The sequence below is a fragment of the Rana temporaria genome, chromosome 11, assembly GCF_905171775.1.
Source record: "Rana temporaria chromosome 11, aRanTem1.1, whole genome shotgun sequence".
NCBI lineage: Eukaryota > Metazoa > Chordata > Amphibia > Anura > Ranidae > Rana > Rana temporaria.
Window position 1 is genome coordinate 158,640,953 of NC_053499.1, and position 18,122 is coordinate 158,659,074.

Below are 18,122 nucleotides of genomic sequence, written 5' to 3' on the forward strand. Positions count from 1 at the left end.
AGCAGCTTTTGGCTGGGGCTTTTTCTGGCTGAAAAAAAACAACTGAGTTTTCAGAGCACTTTTTTCAGCTGGAAAACTGCTCTAAAAAAAGGCTTAAAAATGCCCAAAACTGCGGCTATTCTGCGATTATCTGCATTTTTGAGCCATAAGCTTCTATGGGAGTATAATATTGTTAAAAAAAAGCTAAAAAACAAATTTTTTTTGATAACTTCCAGTGTGCATGAGGCCTAAAACATGTCTTATAAGACAAATAGTTTAAAAACTGTTTTTCATGGGTGACAAACGGCAACCAACTTTTGTCAAGTTTTCTCAAATCTTAGAAGTGGGTCAATGTATGTGGGTCGACGCCTTTCACGGGATCACCTGCTAATGACAATGATCCAAATTACAATGTTCAAATAGGGTCTCTGTTTCAGCTTGACTGTGCTGCAGGCTCATTCTGTTGTTTCTGGGGTGCTATACCACCCCAGGGCGACAGGTGGCAGCAGCAGAGTCAAGACTTTTAGTGTTCTTTTCCAGCAGCCAATCAGGAGGGAGTGTCCTCGCTGGGAGAGGGTACTTATGGTACAGACGCCATTAAGTCTGGGTCTTCTTCCAGTGTGGCACCCACCTTTAGGGTGACATCACGGCGCCCCGGCGTTATGGCCTAGCTGGCCGGGGCGTGCGTGCCACGCGGTGTTCCGGGACCATGTTGGTCCGGAATGTTTGAGCAGCGGCGGGGACCCAGTGATCGACTGGGTTCCCACTTTTAAAGATCCCAAGCGGTATAGCTGTTCGGTGGGGAGTCCATCTGAGGAGCGTCATTGAGAGGCTGGCGGTCCAGAAGGATTTTGATAAACCACCGGGGATCAAGGTATCCGGACACTAAAGGATTGAACACCTGTCAGTCGGTACCTGGGCGACATTATGAAGGAGATCCAGGCGTAATTCCTTAAGGATTGCCTCCGTATCTACAGCCAGAGAGGGCCTGTGGCAGAGTTGTCTCCCTGAAGTTCATTCTAAGGAGGGTCTGTGGCAGAGACTTTATCCTACAAAGGTTCGGGTGATACTCCGGCTGCCAGGTCAGTGAGAGAGGCCTGTCCGGGTGCGCTAAGCCCACTCAGTCAGGAGTGGTGCGGAAAGTGTAACATATGGGAGCAAGACTGTTTCAAATACTACGCCTGAATCTGCTGTTCTCCTTCCAAACTCTATCCTTTCATCACCAGTTCATTGTTTTTACCCGGCTGGGTAATAAAGAGCACAGAAAAGACACTTGTTACGGACATTCCTTTAGTATCGCTATATGCACCATTCACCCCTAGGAATTCGGAAGAGCCATGAGGTAAATGTGCCACCGAAAACAATCCAGCAGCTCCTCCGGGGGTAGTGCTACATGTGCTTGAATAAATCCGAGGTCAAGTGGTCCTGAGGAAGCAGGTGGTCCTGCGAAACGTGCCGACCCACGTACATTGACTGATTTCTATACGTTTTGAGAATACTTGACAAATTTGGGTTGGTGTTTTTTTTTTTGACATTTTGAAAATGTCAACTATGAAAAATCATATAGTTGTTTAATATAGAAACATAGAAAAGTGAAGGCAGAAAAAGGCAGGAGTAGTACATTGGTTTTTTTTTTCGTTACCTTTTTTGTCTATAGATTATATATCTAGTAGAGATCCGTTTGTTCCAAGCATGTTTGAAGCCATTTACCCTATAGGTTCACATCTATGCATTTTTTTAGTGCGTTTTGCAGAAATGCACTCCAGTCCATTTAACATGGTTTCCTATGGTATCTATGCATTTTTTAGCCGGTACATTATTGGAAAGGGTTAGGGTTATCCATAACAAAACTGTGTATAGCTGGTTGTTAAGGAGTGGGCCAGGAAGCCGGCCGCAGTGTCCTTAACAACTGATGAGTCATCAGCTGTCAGCGAGTTGATTATAAAAACAAGAGTTGCCTGCAATAAAAAAATCTGTATAAAACCGGTGTGGGCTTTCCCCCAATCCATACCAGGCCCTTCAGGTCTGGTATGGATTTTTAGGGGAACCTCATACCAAAATTGAACGGGGGGATGGTGTGGGGTCACCCCTAAAATCCATGTACCCCATACTCCTTCCCATAGAGGGGGCTGGGATCCGGTGGCCCCCTTGATAAAGGGGGCTTGCAGATTCCGATAAGCCCCCTGCCCGCATACACCCACAACCACCAGTCAGGGTTGAGGGCATGTGGCCTGGTATAGTTCAGGAGGGAGGCGCTCACTCATCCTCCCCCTATCCTTACCTGCTGGGCTGCATGCTCGGATGAGGGTCTGGTGTGGATTTTGGGTGGACCGCCCTCGCCATGTTTTTTTTTACATTTTGGCGCAGGGTTCCCCCTCAAAATCCATACCAGATCTAAAGGGCCTGGTATGGATTGGGGGGGCCCTATGCTGTTTTTTTTCCAGTTTAATATTATTTTGTTTTACATTCAGCTGTCAGTGGGGAGCCCCGCTGACAGGATGACTCATCAGTTAAGGATGCGGCGGTTGGCTCCTTAAAAACCAGCTATTCGCAGTTTGGTAAAGAGAAAAAAAATGCAAAATTCTTTAAATACACAAAACCTGCTGAAGAAAAAAAAGGAAATGAGCCGCATAGATGTGAACCTACGGTTACTGTCTCATTACCTTATATTATTTATATGAGGAAATAATGCCTCTCTTGGTGAAACATACATATGGAGTGGAGTGTTCATTATCTGTAAAATCAGAGGAGGCCAACTGAAATCTGACCATTGCTGGCCTTTCGACTGCTGGAGCTCACACACAAACGTTTTTATCTTCTGAGGACATACTGAGTGGGAGGTCAGACCGATGGAAGGACAGCAACAATCCCACTAGAGCAGGGGTCTCCAAACTATGGCCCCCCCAGTTGTTCAGGAATTACAATTCCCATCATGCCTAGTCATGTCTGTGAATGTCAGAGTTTTACAATGCCTCATGGGACACATAGTTCCACAACAGCCGGAGGGCCGTAGTTTGGAGATCCCTGGGCTAGAGTGTCAGTCTCAAAGTACTGCACAGTTATAATTCAAATATTGAATATTGAAATATATTGAATATTCAGTTTTTCTGCACAAGACCAAAGTTTTGTCAGGTTCTCTTTTGAAGGACGTCCCGTAGTGACTCAAGTCAACTATACCAATTCAGAGCGACCCAAATGCAACTTTGTGTGCCGCTCAAGCTCTGTTAAAGCGCTGTGTATGTGGATCCTTAAAGGAGTTGTAAAGGAAAAAAATGTTTTGCCTAAAATTAATGTCTGCAAGGTAGACAGACAGAATAGTGTAATGATTCTGTTAAAAAACGAGTAAATACCTATTAAATTCCTTCATCTATATCACCTCCGGCGTTCTAGTTTCTGTTCTCTCATTCACTTCCTGGTTTGTGGCGCTCGTTCATGTAAGAACTACATTTCCCAGTATGAATTGCAGCACGCCCAGTAATTCACACCTCCTTGAAGTTTCTAACACATAGAGAGCGTCCTGCCACACAGATGTAGTTCCCAGGAGGGGGTGAGCACGTCACTGACCACCGCAGTAAAGCCTCCCTTCACGGTGGTCAGTAACAATCAGACAAGCAGGAAGTGAACAGAACAGAGAAGAAAATAGGATTTTTGTACTCACCGTAAAATCCATTTCGGAGTTCATGGACGGACACAGCATCCTTTGACAGTAGGTGCATAACCCTACTGTCAAAGGATGCTGTGTCCGTCCATGAACAGAAGAGAATTTTTTTTTTCATAATAAGCATCCTTTACCTGCAGACATTCCTCTTCCTCATTGTTCGTTTTTTGCTGGGAAATTGCTCTATTTCTCTTCTGTTCATGGACGGACACAGCATCCTTTGACAGTAGGTGCATAACCCTACTGTCAAAGGATGCTCTGTCCGTCCATGAACTCAGAGAAATTGATTTTACGGTGAGTACAAAATCCTATTTTTTCCTTTACAACCCCTTTAAGCATCTGCCTCTGGGAGTGCTGTTGCGGGATGGAGATCGTCCCAGCTCCTGCTATGGCTTCTACAAAGGGAAGGATCCCTGTAGCTGCACATCCGTGTAGTCCCTAGGATAGATGTAAGAGTTCCAACCTCGGCCTGTAATCCAGGCAGGCCACGCCCCCAATGCGTTTCGCTCCACTCCTTGGTCATGGGGAACTCTGCAGTGTAGTTGAGAATCATGGGAAATGTAGTTACAAAACATTTGGTGTGCCAAGGTTCGCCATCACTGTCCTAGGGACTTCTACGGATGTGTGGCCACAGGGATCCTTCCCTTTGGATATACACCAATTCAGACTTCCATTCCTTACAAGGTGTTATGTATGGCATTGGTCATCAACCCTGTCCTCAGGGCCCACTAACAGGCCAGATTTTATGTATTACCTTGGGGGAGATGCAGACTAGAATACTGCAATCACTGAGCAGCAAATTATATCACCTGTCATGTATTTCAGTTATCTTGCAAACCTGGCCTGTTAGTGGGCCCTGAGGACAGGGTTGATGACCACTGAATTGTAGGGCTTGTATTTGACAGCGGCATAGGTGGTTCATATACCAGGACATACAAAGCAAGGTGCTTTTCTGCCAAATTCCATTGGCTGCATTTGATCACATGACCCATAAAGCAGTAATTGAAAGTACATTAACATAGAAAACACGTCAAGTCAAACAAAGCCTTCCGCGCCAAGACACAAGGGAGGCTTATCTTTGGATTTTATTTAAAGCATCAGATTTCATTCAAAAAAAAGAAATTAAATGTGTGTGCACACGTCGGTGTGTGACCATGTATCTATGCATACATATACACACACATGTATACATACACATACAAATGGTTAACTCTTTTCCACTTTTTTTTTTTTTTCTCTTTATAACAGAACAGACCTCTGTCTATTGACATGAAACAGAGTCAACAGGTAACACTGGGGTCGGGGTAAGTGTGCAGAATACAAACACCAAACAACAGGGAATAATACACCTTTTTTTTACCAGCAAACCCTCTTTCCCCAAATCCCAACATCGGCTTTTGTTGAGAGAATAAGCTCCTCGGGGGCGGGGCATGTGCCTGTAACACACTATGTACAGCACTGCTAAACGCAGGCTATGAAGAGCTGTTTGTCCCATTGGGAAATAAAATACGTAAATAAAATTAAGTCGCAGTGACGGATCCCTGCTGGTAAGAGCTAATTTTTCTGAAAAATATTATAGTTAAAAACAAAAAATAAAAAAAGAGGGGAAGGGGGGTTTTCTTTTGGTTAAAGAGCTAAGGGTTACTGAGCTTGACAATGTGTTTTGGGTCGGCCACCTTGTGACCGGAAAAACAAATGGCTTGATGAGTAACGTCATATGGACACAAAGAAAAAAGTACAAAGGATCTTATCCATTTCTGAAAACTGTCTTGATTCAATGGCCTCATCTACAAGAAATATAGAAAGTCTGTTCGCAATTCATTAAAGTATATATATTTATATATATATATATTTTTGGAGCTGTGGTTCCCGGATGTGAAAATTATAAAGTACGAATGCCACCCGAAACGTTTCGTCCCTTGGGAGGCAGATTTTTTTTTTTTTTTTTCTTTTTTATTATCATTTAAAACCCAGTCCTGAATCTTTTTTTTTTCTGACCGGTTAAGTTAGCAATTACTTAAAAAAAAATTCAGTTACTGAACAGAAAAAAATAAAATAAAATAAATACATATATATACACACATATATATTCCTATCCATATATATGTATATATAAAATTCCAAGACCAGAGTCAGAACACGGTGTGAACATTTGACCTGAGAATAACACAATAATTCCATTGGTTTTTTTTTTTCTTAACAAAGCCTTCGCAGGGTAAGCAGAGAAGGGCTGTCACCGCCGGGTGACCAAACTCCGTAGAAGGGGGGAAAAAATGGAGTTGGACCCAGTTCCCTGTTAAAGGGGACCAATGTGACAGTAGAGGGGAAAACAGGGCAGAGGGGCAGGTGTAGGAATGAAGAAATTCATACTGGGGGAAGGGAAGGGGTCCTTTTTTTTGGTTAGAAGCTTTGGAAATTGCAGTATTTTTTTGTTTGTGAAATTGGTTTGTTATTTATCATTTTTTTTTTTTTATTATTTAAAATTCATATTTATTATTATTTTCATCATCGTCCATCTCCGAAGTCTACAATCGTAAAGAACCCACTCCCACAGCAGTTCGAGAGCCATCCTCATGACAGCTTGGGTTCTCAGGAGCGCCTAGTGGACTTCCCGCCCTGTCAGACTTTTGGCTGAGATCCGAGTCAGACTCCTCAGAGAAAACGTCTGTTGGAAAGGAGGTCGCGACCCCTGAGGTGCTGCACGGACTTGAGGTAACTGTTGAAGATGAGGAGAGCGTGGGGGGTGGCGGAGGTTTTCTGGGCGTACTGTGAGACCAGGACTTGGTGGTGGTGTGGGGAGAAGCAGAGGGGGAAGGGGGTGAGAGGCTGGCTTTGGAGTCAGCAGCAGACTGAGAGGTAGATGCGGTGTCAGGATTGGGGAAGCAGGCGGAGTGAGGTAATAAACTAGGGTGCTCTTTGGCGTTTCTTGCTGTTCTTTTGATTGTTCTGTGTTTGTGCAAGGGTGACTCCAGATGTTGACGCAGTGCATCGCCCCCAGACATCGTGGCCTCACACCCTAGACAGCGATACGAGCCGCTGCAGTCACCAGTGGGGATGCATGTCACCAGCTCTTGCAGATTCACCACAGATTGGCCAAAGAAGCAGAGGGACTTCAGGTGGCTGATAGCCGCCTCCTCGCTGCTGAAGCTTAGCTCACACTTCCGGCAGACCAACTTGTACTGCACCTTTGGGACAATAAAGGGGTCCAAGAGACAATCCGCAACTTGGCTTTCTGCTTCTTGATGTTCTGGAGGCTTGTTGGAGTGCGATACCTCATGGGCCATAGGATTCTGCTTTTCCAGCTTAGGGGAGTCTTTGGCAGGGTCTTTTTCTGAAGGGGAAACAACAGAAGGAGTTGGGGTTCGGCTTGCTTTGGGTTGTTGCTGCTGCAGTCTCTGATGATGGTGGTGGTGGTGGTGGTGTTGCTGCTGCTGCTGCTGCTGTTTTTGTTGCATTTGGAGTTGCCGCTGCTGCTGCTGAAGTGCTTCCTGTAAGCTCTGCTGGTACTGCTGATACTGTTGAAGTAAAGAGCCTTGTGAAAGCCCCATCAACGCTTGGGAGATAGCAGGGTTGTATGGGAACAGACTTTCCATCCCATACATTGGCTGCAGGTAACCACCTGGTAAGGTTCCTGGGATCTGAGCGCCGTAGTAGGGTGAGAACCCAGGGACAAAGTATGGAAGAAATTGGCTGCTAAGCAGAGCAGATGGATCCGATGTCAAAGCCGCTTGTAAAGCCTGGAGCTGGGATGAGTCTACTATATACTCCATGCCCGGCATTGAGCTGGATGTTGAAGCTTGAGTCTCCCCTTTCTCTTTTTTGAGCATGGGTGATGGATCTCTCTTGCCTTTCCCCCTTTCCTTCTCTTTCACCTTCTCATTTTCTTTGTCCTTCAGCAACTCTTGGGACTGGGATGCAGGATGAGTCTGTGATGGAATGGTAGGGCTTAGTGATTTGGGAAGGTGTTTATTTGGTTGTCCAGAAGTTGGAAGGCCAGGAGAAGGGACGGTGGTGTTGGACACTCCCATCACATTGGATTTTGGAGAACTTAAAGCTAAAAAAGAACCACAAAGAGAAGAATTAGACAGACGAACTAGTATGAAGAAACAGTTTAAAGACGTAGAGGTAGTCTAAAAATACAACACACATCCAAACACCAAACATTATTTAGGCTATTAACTTGAAAAGCATGTCATCTCTTATCTGTACCTAGCTGACTTCAACCTTTTGGACTTAGGCCCTTTCTACACGAGGTGGGCTCCGCTGGAGTCTGCATACTCAGCGGGGAATCGGTCTGTCTTATGTAGAGCAGACACACATTCTGCCTGCTCTCCTCTATGGGCAGTGGGATGTAAATGTACTACCTGTAAGTTTACTTCTGACTGCCATCCGATCCAACAGACGGATGGGGGAGGAATCCTCATCTGTCTGTTTTGAGTGATCGGATGACAGCGGGTGTCAACAGACACATGTCCATTGACAACCAGGAGACTGAAGGGTCCGATCGGGTCCACCTGAAAAACGGGACAGGTGGTCCCGATCGGTCTGCTCATGTGAAAGGACCCTTAGCAATAAAATACCAATCAAGGAGGTTTCATCTTTAATTCTCTCGGGAAAGTCAATCAAGCTTGTTTCTCCACTTTTTTTTTCTTTTGCAAATGGCCTTCCATGTTTATAGAAAAACACTTAGTTAGTGAGCCGTAAGGCATTAGGCCGTCAGATCTTGATAGAAGTGTCATTCAAAGAAGAAAAGTAGTGAAAAAATAAATAAAAATCTTCTTTAGTAGGCGAAAGGGTTCATCCTCTAAGGACTTTAGCAAAAAACAGAGCCTCATGGAGTTGGTAGGGTTAGATGAATACACTGGTGGGTGGTTTCAGCAGAGCTTTTTGCCAATGTCCGGAGTCGATGAACAATGGTTCTTGGGAGGTGGAGACCATGCATGCCTTCCTTTCAAGACAGAAGGAAGGAGTGCAATAGAGTAAACTGTTTGCTTTGCCCTTACCCTTCCTGTCCACGATATGTAATCTTCACAATAGAATGGGTAAAACTGCTGATATAATTATTTTTTTGGGCTGTCTGTGTGGGAAGATTTCCTTTCAGTCCCACTCTTAAGACGCCATAAAGAACCATGGACACCAGGGCAAATAGGGCGAATCTTTCCAGTGAGTAGATTACAAAAATAAAACGGGTTTGAATCTTTCTCTACTCTATCCATTCGGTGTTAGATGCACTTTGTTGTTCTGGGAATATTCTCATACGTATTTCCATAATGCTGGTACTCTAGTCAAACTTGCAAATGCACCTGGATAGTGTTGTGTGGCATGGGTATTCCATGATTGGCAGTATAAGGCTGAAATATTGAGCTGCCTCCAAGATTTGTCTGCATACTTGATAGTTTTGGATAGGATATGAAAGCGGGGAAAATACCTGGCAGGCTTTTTATGTGTGTACTCATCTTGGCAGTGACAAATGTGGGGTCGGAACAATAGGCAGCAACAAGACCTCATGGGACATAGGGTATGACAAAATATGTCAGCTTTGGTCTGATAGAGCTTGCAATCTGCTATAATTTGTAAAGATATGCTTAATTCTACGGTCTGGATTATTATTATACCTGAGGGACCAACCCTGAATAGTGTTTGTGAGGTGTAAAGAATGGAAACGGTGGTGTAATTCACATAACGGGGTGTTGCTATCTATTGGGGAGTGCCCATATATCTCATTCCCTACAAGAGTGTTGGGTCATCCATGGAACTAAACTATTACGCTTCTTTTATTTTCAACAAACTTCCTTGAATCTGTATTCATTATAATCTTTAAAGTGAACCAGGTATCCTTCTCCCAAGTAGCACATTCTGCCTTTCCTTCAATCGACCACTACTCCATTCAGTCACAAGAAAGGAAAACCATGTCCAAGTGCCAAGTTGCTCTAGTCAAAGCTAACAATTGGCTAAAGCCAGTTTTTGCACCCACATGTGGCAGTGCTTTGCCAATCACCAACTACCTACACTGGTACATGCCCCCCCAATACCTCAAAGTATTGGTTATTTTATTCACTTCTAAGTGGCTGAATGGAGGGACAGTGGATTGATTTACTAAAACTGGAGAGTGCAAAATCCTGGTGCAGCTCTGCATAGAAACCAATTGGCTTCCATGTTTCTTTGTCAAAGCATAATTGAACAAGCTGAGGTTAGAAGCTGATTGGTTTCTATGCAGAGCTGCACCAGATGTTGCACTCTCCAGTTTTAGTGAGGCTGGGTTCACACTGCGAATTGGATGTGGCAGATTTTGACCAACTCTGTATGTCGCCGGTTCACATATCTCCACAGCAGGTCCGGTGCAATTTGCACAAAAATGCTGTGTGTCTTTTGGTCCATTTCAGGTCCAAATTCAGCCAAAAATTTGGGATAAAATGGTGAACTGGCCCTCTGACTCAAATGTGAACCCACCCTGAAACAACCCCCACTATGTGCTGCTTGGGCAGTTTTGCTTTTAAGTATCCCCTCATTTCTATTCAGATTTCAGCTATTTTCTATATTTGAGGTGAATGTGTCCTTTAAAGTAGACCCTTCCTAATTCTCGAAAATAGAGTTGGGCACTAGCGAGTCTAAAGCTTGCTATAGATAGAGCGATTTTCTTCCCTGCAACCAAGGGTTTTCTAGATTCCCCCATCAACACAGTCAGTGATGATAGGGGAATCCCTCCAGTGGAGCTATTCTGTTCTCACGGGGTGAAGCAAATAATGATTATTGCTATCGGCTACAGCCGTTGGCAATAATTACGTCATAAAAAAAAGCTGACATGCTGGCCGTAGCCAAGTTGATTGATCAAACATATTGAGTACAATCAGCCTGCCCTACATGGTTCGAATCTCGGCCGGTCCCTGCTGAACCGGCCAAGATTCGAACAGTCTAGCAGGGGTCTCAAATTGGCAGTCCGCCAGCTGTTGCGGAAATACGAGTCCCATCATGCCTCTACCTGTGGGAGTCATGCTTGTAACTGTCAGCCTTGCAATGCTTCATGGGACTTGTAGTTCTGCAACAGCTGGAGGACTGCCAGTTTGAGACTCCCTGGTCTATGGATAGCTCAGGAACCAGTAAATAAAATTACTAAAGATATAATTCCCACAGTCAACACCAACATCTTCTCATTTCTGCCAAAAACACACACTCGCCTCAGTCATTCATAAACTCAATAAAAAAAATGGACTAAAAAAAAAAAACATGTAGACTAATTTTTTTCTCCATCTATTAAAGTGATGCAGTGAAAAATGTTTATTACCAGACCTTCCTTAAACAGCAAGGATTTTCCAGATAATACATTCCACTTATCATATATATATTAATATCTGCATATAATCTTATGAGGGTGGTGCTTCCACCAGAACTTGCTAGCGTGTCTTGATGTTCTAAGAAACAAATACTCTCTAGGCAAAGACTAAATCTAAGACCCCTTTCACACTGAGGCACTTTAAAAATGCCCATGAAATGTTGGGCGCTTTTTTAAGGTCACGTGACTCAAAAGAACCATTTTGCGGCACCTTTGAATCGCTTCCCATTAATTTCAATGGAGGGGGGCATTTTTGAGGAGCTTTTTTTTTTTAAGCGCTCCAAAGATGCTGCTTGCAGGACTTTTTTCACCGCCCCAGTGTGAAAGCATCCATTTGATATTAATGGGAAGCATTTTTCGGGAACCTTTCAGGCGCTTTTTTTTTTTTTTTAGTGCGAAAGCGCCTCCAGTATAAAAGGGGTCTAAAGAATTCACATGATTAGGAGCTAATGATATTCACCACTGTTGGGTAGAAAAGAACCACTGGGTAACGTTGGAAGGTTTCTTCCAGGCCAACTCGTATGGATGTGAAATTAAGTTATTACTCGTGTGTTCTTCATGATTCAATTAATAATAGCACATGTGTTTATGTCAAGCGATTAGTAGTTCTAGCCAGTGCAATCTTTGGGGCTTGGTATGCATTTATAAAATATTATCCAAGAGTTTCACTTATTTGGCAATTTTAATGTCTAATCTCTGAATTAGACATTGATAAGAGCTTTGGCTGGTAAATCAGTTAAATTTTACACAATTTTATATTTAAGAAATTACAAAATTTTAAATTCATGTAATTCAGGGTTTACGTGTAGTTGAAGGGCCAACATGTCTCTTTTTTTTCTACCCTAACACCAGCACACTTTCACTACCAAGTGCTCTTATCTTGTGCCCACCTGTGTTAGAGGGAGTGAATCCTGGCAAAGTTGGGCTGCTGAGACCTGGCAACAGTACTGGAGGGATGCCTTGGAGAGCTGGGTAGGGTGTTGGAAGATTGAGTGCTTGCAGGGGAGGGTTATCAAATACAGCCTGTTGCTGAGGGGTCAGACCCAAAACCTCATTGGCTTTTTTAATGCGATCCAACTCTTGCTGAGCCATTAACTGACGAACAGTGGCTGGATCAAAGTATTCTTTCTCCTTGTCCAACTGGCTTCCTATAGCGTCCTTAACTTTGGAGATATGTTGCTGGGAGAAGATATGATCCCGCACAGACAGACGCGCGCTGTATTTCACGCCACACAAAGTGCACTCTGTTTTGGGTCCCTCATAATTGGTTTGGTTTATTCCGAAGTGCTTGGCCATGTTTAGTTTAGCCTTCTTATCCTTGGCCCGGGCATTCTGAAACCAGACCTGAACAACTCTCTTTGGCAGTCCGATATCATTGCCCAAAACTTCACACTCCAGCATGGTGGGTGTTCTGTAATCATTAAAACAGGACTTAAGAAGTTTTAGTTGAAGGTTAGTCATTTGCGTTCTAAAACGCTTTTGACCAGGGCGGTCTCCGCTATCACCTGACTTGCCTGCTGAACCACTTGCACCTGGGCTAGGAGAGCATGGGTCAGCAAGGCTGGAAGTTTCACTATAATCAACAATGGCTTCATTCTCATACTCTTTGCTGTAAAAGCTTGGGGCGGGGCTGACTAAACCAGAAGACATTTGGTCCTCATACTCAGACATTGCCATAATGGCAGACTTTGGCAAGCCTTCACTTGTTATAGATGCAGATTTTGTTTCAGCAAGAATACCTGTGGTGCTGTCATTGTCTGCATTTCCTTCATCTCCTGTTGTTGTATCTGTTAAAGCTGTATTCACAGAGGAGCAGTCATCATTGTCCAACTTAGCTTGATCAAAGCTCAAATTGACAGATGACATTGAGGGGCTTTCAAAGTCTTCGGACCCTTCAACTTTAATAGAAGATGGGCTGAGCAGTGTTCTAGGCGAAAGATCCATAGATTTGCTCATCGGAGACAAGGAAATGCAGTGTCCGTCACTGCTACTGTGGGGTAAGTTATGAAAGGAAGTATTGTCAAAAAGATCTCCTTTCAACTGCAAAGTGCCATCACAGTCAACAAGCATTGTAGATAAACTCATGTTGTAGCCAGCTCTTTTTGCCTCATGCCAATGGCGAGATCGTATGTGAGCTTCTAATGCAGTTTTGGCCTTAAACAAAGCTCTACAAAATGGGCAGCGCCTATGAGCTTGGGCTGGACCAACCGCTCGAAACTGTCCCTTTCTTTCCCTTGCCCGAGTATTCTGAAACCAAACTTGAACAACACGTTTCTTTAAACCCACTTCATGGGCAATATGGTCAAGCATCTTACGTGTTGGGTTAGAATCCAGCAGATACTTCTGATATAATATTTCCAGCTGTTCTGGCGTAATTGTGGTTCGCAGACGCTTGTCCCTGTGAGGTTCTTCTCCACCAGTCCCACTATCGTTTTCCCCTGGGCTTGCGTTTGCCTTTTCCTCAAGCTTCCTTTTCAAGGTGTTCATTGTGGATGACGGTGCTGAAGGAGAAGTAGCTGAGCTGGTTGGCATTTGAGAAAGTCCTCCAGAAAGAAGCTGGCTTGCTAGTAATGGATTACTGGGATCAAATAGCATGAAGGGCATATCCATTGATCTGTCTAAAAACTGAGGATGGATGAATTGGTTTTGAGCACTAAGAAAATGCAACTGTTGGTGTTCCTGCCAATGCTCAAAAGATGGGAAGGCCAATTTGCATTGATCACACTGATAGGGAATTAGCTGAGGAGGCAAATTTGTTAACTGCTGTGGAGTTGATGAGTGAAGAGGCTTCATAGAGTGGTGTGAAATTTGAGTCGCACTGGGACTTGACTGTGTCAACGAGCAGTGGGATGGTTGCGTGGATGGAGATGATAGGGATAGATGTTTCTGTGGTGTTGCAGTAACTTTTTGTTCCAATTGGTCCTGTGGTGAGGGTTGAGCTTGTGTGGTTTGAGGCTGCTGTGGCTCTTGCTTTGGTTGCAGTGGCTGTTCTTGGGTTTGGTTTTGCTGTGTCCTTGGAATTTCATAATGCTTTGGTTTATCATCATTTAAAGCCTCTAGCTTGGAACTACACATTATCGCATCTTCCATATCCATCATCTGCTGTGAGAAACCGGCAGCGTTTGTGGATGATGTGCCTGCAGTACTATAGATCTGATAGGACATAGGGGTGCTACATGAGGAACTTGAAGGTGTCAACATATCGGTGGCATCCATAGAATCTTCATTTTGGCTGTCATCCTGCATATCTTCATCCTCATCTTTGTAACACAGTTTTTTCTGATGCTTGATGAGGTCAAAGATCCTCTGAAAGACCAAACTACATTTTTTGCACTGGTAGTTTAGGTTGCTAGTACGAATATATCGGTCATTTGTCAATTCACGCCTCTCACCTTCCTTGCCATCTCCTTGATTTTCATAATTTTTTCTTGCTTTCTGACGTGCATTCTGGAACCAGACAACAATAACACGCGTGGGAAGGTTTAACAGGTTGGAAAGTTGCTCAAATTCATCATCCTTTGGATAAGCATTGGCATCAAAAAAGTCTTGAAGAACACGGAGCTGGTAATCTGTAAACCGTGTCCTGGAAGACCTCTTGCTTCCCCAGTATTCATGCCTCTGAGGTTCTGGTGATGGAGGTCTAGAGTCCACCTTTATTTCTTCTAAACTAGTAATGGGAGGGTTATTAAAATTGTAGGGAGAGTCTTTGTTTCGTTGACGCTCCTTAAAGAGGGTGTTTCTAAACCAGTGCTTGATAACTTTTTGGGGTAATCCAGACTTATCGGACATTTCTTTGATCTGTTCCTCACTTGGAGAATTGTTGATGTCAAAATACTGTCGTAATACTCTTAGCTGGTCATCTGTGATTCTGGTACGTGGCCTTTTGTTCTGCTGTTGTAGAAGACTGGGATTTAATTGATGCTGATACAGCTGGGCCAAGTCTGCAGAAAGAGTTTCTACTGAAGTCATCTGCCCTGGCATACTTTGCAATGGCATAGATTGCATCATAAGGGGTGGAAAAATAGGCAGGTCCATTGGCATTGAAAGTTGAGCCAGAGACACAGACTGCTGTGCAGGTGAAATGCTGGGTGGGGTGAGTGGAGGAGCAGTAGTAGGAACTGGTGTGATAGCTGGCTGTGGGGTTGCTGGAGGAGGAGGAGGTGGTGGAGGCGGTGGTGGTGGTGGTGGAGGAGGAGGTGCCTCTGGTGTTTGGGGTCTCAACGGATAAAGCTTTTCATATTGGTCTCTGTACTGTTTTGCAAACTGCTCAAGTTGCTTAAATGGTAAATAACGTTGGTGGACATGTTCCTGGTGGCTTTTTAAAATGAGGATGTTGGAGAAAAACTTCCCACATGAATTGCATTCCAACTTCTCCAATGTGTCAATCTGTTCATTCTTCACAATTTTCTTCTGCACTCTCTGCTTGTTTTCATTGAACTGAATAACCAGTTCAAATCCAAAATTCTCAAGCAAGGCTTTGGTAGCATTACCTCGAGCATCTGACGCAATACGAGGTGGAAGCAAAGTACAGTCAGAGCTGGAATTGGGTGTAGGCTCTTTCTTATCTTTACACTTTAGGCCATCGGGCACCGACTCATTCGCCACTGTAGTCTCATCAGTTCTTTCATGAAAATCTTTTTCTTTCTTTAGTTCCTTGAGGGTTTCCTTTAAAGATTTGTTCTTTAGTTCTAGAGGTTGCAGGAGAGTGGAATGCTGTTCTGATATACACATTTGGCTTGACTGTTGTTGCAGGAGATGTTGGTGATGAGCGTGTACCTGTTGGGAAAGTTGTAGTGGATTCTTTAGGTCTTCCAGTAAACTAGGGCCACTTCCCGTCAATGTAAAAGTGCCACTGGTCAAGGGCAAGCTAACCTCTGGGTTGAACTGAAAGTCTGTACTAGGGATGTAAAAGGGGAACAGAAGGTGTTGCTGTTGTTGGAGCTGAAGTAATGTCTCTGTGGTCATAGGAAAGTGGGGAAGCAGTGTGGGATTTAATAGCTGAGACTGCAGAATAGCAGCTTGTTGTTGGAGTTCTTGTTGAAAGTGGGCTTGCACTTGTGCCTGCACCAGTGATTGGGCTTGCTGTTGCTGCTGCTGCTGCTGTTGTTGTTGATGCTGCTGTTGTTGCTGTTGTTGTTGCTGCTGCTGCTGCTGCTGCTGTTGTTGTTGATGCTGCTGCTGTTGATGCTGCTGCTGCTGTTGTTGTTGATGCTGCTGCTGTCGTGAGGCTATCATGTCTGCCAGTTTCTTACGATTCCCTTCTTTATGCTCAGGTGGGCAGGGGGCAGTAGGAGTGATCAGGTTGCTTGTGCCAGCACTGACTACAGGTTCAGTGGGCATTTGGCTCACAACACTAGAGCTTGTTGCTGTGGTTGTGCAGGTTGATGTGGGGGTGACACTGTTGGATGTGGTTGTGGAGGTCGTAGATGGACAAGTACTACTGGAGCTAACTGTGCTGCTGCTGCCACCTGCTGCTTCCAGCTTTGCTGCACGGGCCTTGGTTTGATGTAAAACGGACCTCATGTGAATTTCTAGCGTGGAGCTCTGGCTGTATGCAACATTGCACGTGTTACACTTAAATGGTTTATTATCTGGGCTGCTGGTGGGTTCCGGCTGCCCAGTGGTTGAGTCCTGCAGGGCTCTTTTAAGTTTATGCAGATGTGACACTGAATTGTAATGCACCAGCAGAATGTTCTTCTGCGTGAATGACTCTTTGCATACTGTGCACTTGTAAGGGCGGGAGGGGTCCAAAAACTTTTCCAGGGTAAAATTTGGGCCCTTGCGAAAAGGAAGAGCTCTTTTGGGTTCAGAACCAGAGTCTTCTTGTACAGAACCTGAATCACTTCCGGTGGGACTTTGCTTGTCCTCCAGGTCACTCTCATCCTCTTTGTCATCATCTACCATCATGCTTTGGTCGTCGGACATTGCCGGCTCTCCCATGTTTGTAAGGTCTCCATTCACCAAAAGGCCGCTGTACAGCTGCTGGATGTCCGCCTCGCTCAACTCCAGGTGGCTGGTCTCTAGATGCTTCTTAAGGGCTTGGAATGTGCGGAAGCTCCTCTGGCAAAGGCAGCACATGGTGGCCGCACGGATCACATGATACTGTGAATGGAGCTGAAGTTTCTCGATAGTTTTGAAAGCTAAACTGCACTGATTGCAGCGGTACTTGTAAACATGGCGGTCGGAAACTGGCAATTGGGGACGTTTGTTGTGAATCTCGTTGAAATGCGTTTGTAGAGCAGCCGAGGTTTTAAACACTTGGTTACATCCTTTCTTCCAACACAAGAACCCAGAATCTTCTCTTGTTAAGTTGTCAATGGTGGGCGCTCTCTGTTCTGAAGTCGGCTCCGTCATCTCAGGGACGGCTGCATTCTTGGACAATGCTTCATTGGGTTCTATGGAGAGAAACAAAATGCACTGTTATAATACACCCGTTCCCAATGGCCTTATCAAATAAGAAATTCAATTAAGCAACAGTGTAATCAATTGTTTTTTGCCTTTTGATTTTCTGTTACATGTCCTCCTTGGGGCCCATTCAGATTTACAGTATGTTGCATTAATTTGCACTGGGTGAAGGAAGTACCTTAAAGTGATTCTAAAGGTTGTAATTTAAAATAAATTGCATACTTACCTGCTCTGTACAATGGTTTTGCACAGAGCAGCCCTGATTGTTGGAGGAGCCGGCGGCCCTGGCGCGCCCCTCCTCCCCCCCCCCCCCCCCTATGAAATTGTGCTACTTCACTTCAAGAAGCATGATTTCAAAGTAGCAGGTCAGCGTGATTTCAGATGCTACTTCATGCAAGCAAGAGAGCAAAAAGTCATATTGATTTATTTTTATAAATAGCAAACATATTATACTTGCCTGCTCTGTGTAATGGTTTTGCACAGAGCAGCAGCCCAAATCCTCCTCATCTCGGGTCCCTCACCGGCGCTCCTGGCTCCTCCTCCCTGCTAGGTGCCTCCGCAGCAAGCAGCTTGGGGGGGGCACCCAAGCATGTGCGCTACCGACCCAGGGCTCTGTGTGTCCATTCACACACAGCCACAGTTTGGCCCCCTCCATCTCCTGATTGGCTCACTGGCCAATAGCTCCCGCCAAAAGCCAATTGGGACTGCTAGTCCCTGGGAGAGCCAAGGCTTGCGTGGACATTGCTGGAT

At 44.6% G+C, this 18,122-nt stretch overlaps 1 protein-coding gene across 1 annotated transcript in view; it reads right to left on the reverse strand.

The window, feature by feature from the left end:
• Window positions 1-6,086: 6,086 nt before the first annotated feature.
• Window positions 6,087-18,122, reverse strand: part of ZFHX3 (zinc finger homeobox 3) — a 124,248-nt gene continuing 112,212 nt past the window's right edge. Inside the window, exons 9-11 of the mRNA XM_040329549.1 lie at window positions 16,154-17,362; window positions 11,858-16,069; window positions 6,087-7,691 (exon numbers count right to left, since the gene is read on the reverse strand). Of these exons, the coding sequence (XP_040185483.1) occupies window positions 6,163-7,691; window positions 11,858-16,069; window positions 16,154-17,362 (6,950 nt within the window). The 3' untranslated portion in view covers window positions 6,087-6,162. The remainder of the gene's footprint in view (window positions 7,692-11,857; window positions 16,070-16,153; window positions 17,363-18,122) is intronic.